Genomic DNA, 6,996 nt, shown 5'->3' with positions numbered 1-6,996 from the left:
AGCTCAGAAATAATATATGATAATTTTTAAATCGTTTAAATTTTTTATATATTTATTATACATATTTTTTATCTTTAATTATAAGATTAAAAATAAATTTATTTTTTTATTTTTTTATTAAAATAATTTATGAACGTCTCTAGTATTTAATGAGTATAAATATAAATATGAGAAGTAGAAAAAGAAATTTAAATAGATAAATAAAAGTAAACACGGAAAATTACCTAATGTTTTATGTAAACATTTTATGAACTTAATTACTTATTTTCCTATTCTTTAACATCCATGTAAAATGATAATTTACAGATATTTTTAAAACTCTATGATATTAGTGATTAATTGTGATAACGGGAGAAGAAGATTAATTATTTTGCAACTTGCATGAAAGTTCTTCCTATTGATTACCATTTAATAACACCACCCTATCTTAGAAAATAAATAGATAGCTCGACTATTCTCAAATTTCTCTTTTGTTATTATTTTTGTTTGTAGCTTTTTTCTCTCTCTCTCTCTCTCTCAGTTCTTTTTTTTTTTTTACTTCTTTTCTAAAGAATTTTTATTTATTGAATAAAAAATGTATACTTTAATATATATATATGTAGATGTTTATAACCTTTTTTTCCTTGCAAGATAGGTCAGACCAAAAAAAAAAAAAAGAGAGATGATGCACAAATAAAGCCCCTAGAAAATACAAGGGCGGTCAGTAACAACAAGAAGGCTCGCAGTAGCATAAAAGCAAACAAACATACAAAGGGAAAAGCAAAGCAGAAAGAAAACAAAAACCAGCCAAGTACAGTGACCCAGCATAGAACCTGTCGAACCAAAACCAAGTCGAAGAATAGCGGGAAAGCCAGGCAGACAACCAAAGCAGAGGCCACACAACAAAAACCCATGCTCACCGCTATCCTAGCAAGAGTGTCGCCCATCGAATTCCTCTCCCTGTTACTGTGCACAAAACTGACAGAATTAAGTTGTTCAATCCCATTCTCCATTTCATTACATAACGAGATTAATCTCCAAAGGACCTTATTTCTAGCCTAACACACAGCAAGGGTATAATCACTTCAATGACAAGATTCACGAAACATGCATTTGACATAGAAGTCAAAATCACAATAGCTTCTCGAAGGTTAGAAACTTAGCGGTAATGGAGTTAAGGATACCAATATTCTTCGAGAACAAGCATTTAATCCACGCTTTCTTATCCCTAAGGCACCTCCTGATGCCAGCTGAACTCGGCTTTTCCCACACAGAAGCATCAACGTTTCCACCACTAAAGGCATCTTTTGTAATGAAAATGCGGTCAATAGTTTCAGGATTCTCAACGCAGAAAGGACAGAAAATTTTGCACCTCAAGTTTGCGCTGACAATGGTGGAGGTAATCAATATCAGTTAACCGGTCCTTAATCAATTGCCATGTAAAAGTCTAGACCTTCGAAGGGAAGGGATTTTCGCTTCCACACCATAAAAAAGAACCAAAACTTATATAACAACTGTGTAACTTCTACTTGCATAATTTCGTTAGAGATATAGTAGGAGGATTGGTTTGTTGTATCATGGGTAGATTAAGACAATGACATAATATGCATATTAATCCTTATCACCTTTTTTCAAGTTTTGGTTTGTATTTGTATTTGAGTAACTTTTAAGGTAATTTCCCCAACAAAAAAGTTTTTACTGTCAAACAACATAAACTTTTGTCCCTTTTTCTATTATAAGTAATTATTTATAATAAACAAAGACTTGTTTCTAATACTTTATTTTTATTATAAAATTAAAAAATGAAAACTTTAATTTGTGTATTAAAATTTATTTTTAAGTAAATAAACGCAAAAATTAAAAAAACATTATGGTGATTAAGTGGTTAAAATTTGATTTCTAATTTGTTGGTCCTCTAAATGAACCCGATAGTTACAAAATTTTGAAGCAACTAGAACATGAACTATTATTGGCTATAAAAATTCTAGAATTATTAGTAATGTGAATGTGAAGAATCTGAACTAATACTAGTATGGCTTTTTCGTTGGTGTCAAATGTTGTAAACTTTTTGCTAGTTATGGTAGTACAATAATTAATATAATTAAAGTACTTATTCATGACTAAATATTACAAAACTATATGCATAGCATGATAAAATACTTTCTTTCACAAATTTTAAGCAACCAACTCCCTATAATATAGTTTTTTTTTTTATCAATATAATCATATGAAGACTTTGATCAAATAATATTTAATTATCATTAGAGTTAATATTAGGTGGTGAGGATTGTACAGTTTAAATGAGAAGAAAAAAATTAAAACCCTAAAAAATCAATTTGATTGAAAAGCCAAGTATATATATATATATATTAATTTTTTACACGTAGTAAACATTTAATTAAAAATATTTTAGGTATTTTAATCAAAGAAATATTATATATTTGTATTATACATGAAAAATAAAACTTTAAAAATTTTTTGTTGAAATTAAAATCTATTTAACTGTTCAGTCTGCATAGTCTAAATTTTATTTTATCATAAATAATCAAGGTTCAATTTATTTGATTTTAAAAAATTATAAACTAGACCAATGCAAAAAAAAAAAAAAAAAAGAAAAAGAAATCAAATGGCCGGTAGTTAACATCACAAGTAATCTTTTTATGGTTCAACTTTTTGTCAAATCTAAGTTGAAAGCTATAATAACTACACTAGTATTCTAAAGAAAAATGTGAATATTAGAAAGTAGAAGATTTTTTACTCCTCAACGAAATATTTTTAAAAGTGAGGAGACATAAAGTATTTAAGTGATTGCCTTCTACATAAAGTATGTAGTTATATCTCTCAAATCATGCTAGGATTATAATAGGAAACTATATACCAATACCTCATAAATAATATCCATAAAAATATTGACCATTGAAAAATCTAATTGTTTGAATTTGGTTGGGCAAGTCACCTTTATAAAGTCCCAACTCTCATTCTTCCTATTTATAGTATGTAGAATGCCAGGATTTCGAGTCCTATTTGTGAGAAACTCTATGAGATTCATTTAGAATGTAATTACGATGGGGATCAACTGCACCTTATAGTTGGAACAAGATGTGTGTGTTTAAAAAAAATAGAAGATTGGAGATTCAGATGCTCTTCATACTAATATTTCCATGCTTATAACACTTGAATGGAATTTGTTTAATAAAATTCCGTCAATGCCTTATAAAGCAAATATGTTAAAGACAAGAATTTTCTTCAGGCAAATGCTCCCTCAATCCCTCCCTAGTAGGTTCTCTCTTTGGAAAACTATCTTTAAAAGTTATAATTAGATCCTACAGTATATACGTTCGCATATTGGTGAATGGGTCCGTGATCTCCTCCTTGTGGTATGAGAAATGGATACAAATTATTTGCTTACATATAGGAATGGTTATTCATAAGGAAGATAGCGATCTTTGTGCCAATACTGTTATTGGTAACAGTTCTGAAAATCTAAAAAATACATTATTAAAACCATCACACTTCCTTATACCAAATATGTTTCTAATAATTTGTGGGAGGTCATGATAGATAGGGTACATTCATATTTATTAATGACACACCTTTAAACTAATTGGAGTTGGATCTAAATGTCAAATGCTCTTAATAACAAATGAATTCTTTTTTTTTTTTTTCTTCTGATCGAGTTACCAAATATTTTGTCATTGAATTAATTATTCTTTGCATCCCAAGAGTTAATTGTTTTCTTAATCAATTATCCACGCTCTTGGTGATTACATTAGCGTTAGAAATATGAGGATGACTGGCATTCCTAAGTATCACCAGCCTGAAACATTAATTTTACAATATCATAGAACCTTTTATATATGAGCCCTCCTGCAAGAGTTGCTTTCTCTTTTTCTCATATAAAATCATATATTAGTTAAATTCTCAAAGTGATTTTTAAAAAAAAAAAAAAAATTAAGAATAATTATTACCGTTAAGCTTATAATTAACGTAATTACTCTTGTTTTTGTAGAAAGAGATTTTGAATAAAATTTTAATAAAACAAGAATAAATTTTCTATACGCAGAGGGAAGACAATTAATAGTGAGGGAAATTGATGAGTAGAACCATTTACAGTGGATTCAAAAATTGAAGCCAGTCATTAAATAATCGGTGACTGCAAAGTCAACTAACTTGAAGACCAAGTTAGGAACATGGACTGGTTCTTGCTTGTTTGAATTATTTTCGAAAGGATAGAATACAAACACAATGACCATATGTATATGCCCGTAAAGTTAACATAGTATACGTATTTATCACGTAGATGTTTTGAAATGTATAAGACCCCTTAATCTAATTAGCGTTTTTCATTAATTAAATTAGTATATAATATTAAAAGCTATATGAACAAAATCTTTTTTCTTTTCCCGACCAGAAAAAGAAATTGAAAGGCCAAAATCTTTGACGGTGAAAAGTGTTTCTCCACCTTGTGGGTCAGGCTACGTAGTCTGCAACTCGTCAACACCCAGGCATGGAAGGTGTCGGTTGTGTTGGTTTTGGAGAATTTGACTTTTGTGTGAAAATAGAGCAGCCTCTGTGTTGACTAAAAACTTCCGTCCTGGGGCCCACACACCCTTCATTGTGTATAATTAATCAGACGGTAATTAGTGGTGGATTAAAATTGAGAGGCTTTTGGTGATTGAAGATCTTAAAAAAAGCACTATTATATATTTTCTTTTTGTGAATCATTAATTATTCATTAAAATTTACTAGTTTGTTGGTGCTTTTTTTGATTAGGCTAATTGGGTTGATAAACTAATCATCACAAGTAATAATAATGAAATAGTTTGTGATTAATAATTGAAACCTAAATTATTGCCACCCACCAAATTTCAACGGTTGGTAAGAAATTATTTTTACTCACTGTTTCAACAGTCTTTGACTTTTGATATCTACACTTTTTTTTTTTTTTTAAAGACCAGAAATATCCGCCTATATATATATAAGGTGGGTGGGTACTCTGTAATATGTGTAGTATAAAATATTTACAAAAATGGGTAAATTTAGATTTGATAAATTAGCGACATAAACCACATGCATTACACGGAATCTAATAGTTTAGTTCAGAGTCTGAAATCAATGAAGAAGATTAACAGTTGGTCCCCCACCAACTTGATTCTATACACTTCCTCTCCATTCTTATTTATTTTTTAATTTTAAATATCAACTCATCCATACGCTGCTGTTACGTTTTATATAAATAAAATTACAATAATCGAGACAAATATAATTTTATGGGGAGAGAAATTCAACAACTACCACGTACTCTCTCTGCTCTCTTTGTTTTGAATTAAAAAGTAAACACCACATTTTCATCGAACTGCAAACTTTTTCCTCTCGCCTGCCTTCTCCTTTCTCCATCTTCTTCAGTCTTCCTTCACACTTCATCTCTTCTCTGGTTTACCTCCTTCTTCTTCTCCTCCTCCTCCTGGCTTTTCTTTTTTTTTCTTTTTTTTCTTTAAATTGATTTGGAGTTTTGTGTTTGGTGGGTATTCAAGAGATCTAAGCTGCATTGTTGGATTTGATGAACCCTGTTTGATGGATCCAAAAGCTCTGCCTCCAGGAACCTCAATCTTCGGCCCTCGTTTGCATTCATCTGACACAAGTTTCCCCATTATAGCCATTGCCATTATAGGAATCTTAGCCACTGCTTTCTTGCTGGTTAGCTACTACATCTTCGTCATCAAATGCTGCCTTAATTGGCACCGCATTGACATCCTCAGGCGATTTTCTCTCTCAAGAAGGCGGCGAACCGAGCTCCTAGTGGTTTACGCTCCAGCAGTGGAGACTCGAGGATTGGACGAGTCTGTCATTCGGTCAATCCCCATATTTCAGTTCAAGAAAAGAGAAAGAGCAGAAGGTAATAGTAGAGATTTTGGAACAAGAAGCTTCTGTGAATGTGCCGTTTGCCTAAACGAGTTCCGGGAAGATGAGAAGCTGCGGAAAATACCAAACTGTAGCCATGTATTTCACATAGATTGTATCGATGTTTGGCTTCAAAATAATGCCAACTGCCCACTTTGCAGAACAGGCATTTCAACGACGACAAGGTTCTCTCCTGATCAAATCATGGCTCCTAACTCTTCCCCACGAGATCCAAATCCTGAAATCGGAGGTGATGAAGACTTTGTTGTGATTGAATTAGGAAACCGTAATTCCACGTTGTTTGCAGCTCAAGAGAGGCTGAATTCAAATTCAAGAGAGTTACTACCCACAAGGTCAATCAGTCCTCCTTCGTCGAGAATGAAGAAGCTCCATAAGGTTACAAGCATGGGGGATGAATGCATTGACATCAGAGGCAAAGATGATCAGTTCTGTATTCAACCTATTAGGAGGTCATTTTCAATGGACTCATCCACGGATCGACAGCTTTATTTGGTAGTTCAACAAGCTATCCAACAGAAAAGCCAAGTGAGTGAGGTTAGTCCTGTTGACGGTTGCAGCAGCAGAGTGAAGAGATCTTTGTTTTCTTTCGGCCATGGTAGGGGATCAAAAAGTGCAGTTTTGCCTGTTCATTTGGAGCCATAAAAACCCAGATTGGTTATTGACATAGGAGATTTGTAGAGAGTACAGAGTGCGATTTGTGACATAGAGAGATATTCAATTGAAATTGAATTTGATTTTGTTTTACTTAATTGATAAATTATAATAATTGAAGGCTGGTCCAGTCTAATCATGATCATCATTACCCAAACTACCACCACTATTATATGCTTTTCTTTTGAATCCTTCCAATTTGTTTTTCTGGGTTGGGTTGAATATAGGCACCGTTCAGTTGTTGGGTGATGGGGAGAGAAAAGAATGTGAGAAGTTTGATTTTAGGAGTACGTTCATTAGAAAGAATAACATAGCCTACCAACTTCTTGTACCAATAATATGATGGTTGGTAGGAAGGTATGAATGGTATGATCATGGTTGGTAATGCTCCTTCTCCAATTTTATTTTCCACCCTGTAAGAATCATCTCTTATCTTTTTGTTCT

The 6,996-nt window shown here is 32.1% G+C and overlaps 1 protein-coding gene across 1 annotated transcript; it reads left to right on the top strand.

Moving 5' to 3' along the window:
* The first annotated feature begins 5,256 nt into the window (after nucleotides 1–5,256).
* On the top strand, nucleotides 5,257–6,709 carry LOC110815892 (RING/U-box superfamily protein). Its single transcript, XM_022043862.2, has one exon. It carries the CDS (start codon nucleotides 5,554–5,556, stop codon nucleotides 6,541–6,543), a length of 990 nt encoding a protein of 329 aa, XP_021899554.2. The 5' UTR covers nucleotides 5,257–5,553; the 3' UTR covers nucleotides 6,544–6,709.
* Nucleotides 6,710–6,996: the final 287 nt, after the last annotated feature.

This window comes from Carica papaya, chromosome 3 (genome assembly GCF_054855325.1).
Source record: "Carica papaya isolate Zhongbai chromosome 3, ASM5485532v1, whole genome shotgun sequence".
In the NCBI taxonomy this organism is placed as follows: domain Eukaryota; kingdom Viridiplantae; phylum Streptophyta; class Magnoliopsida; order Brassicales; family Caricaceae; genus Carica; species Carica papaya.
The sequence above is the reverse complement of the archived record's forward strand: the minus strand, read 5'-3'. Positions and strand labels throughout refer to the sequence as shown.

What these genes read in the sequence shown, in the direction of transcription:
- LOC110815892 (XM_022043862.2), top strand. Translation starts at nt 5,554, where the DNA reads ATGGATCCAAAAGCTCTGCCTCCAGGAACCTCAATCTTCGGCCCTCGT.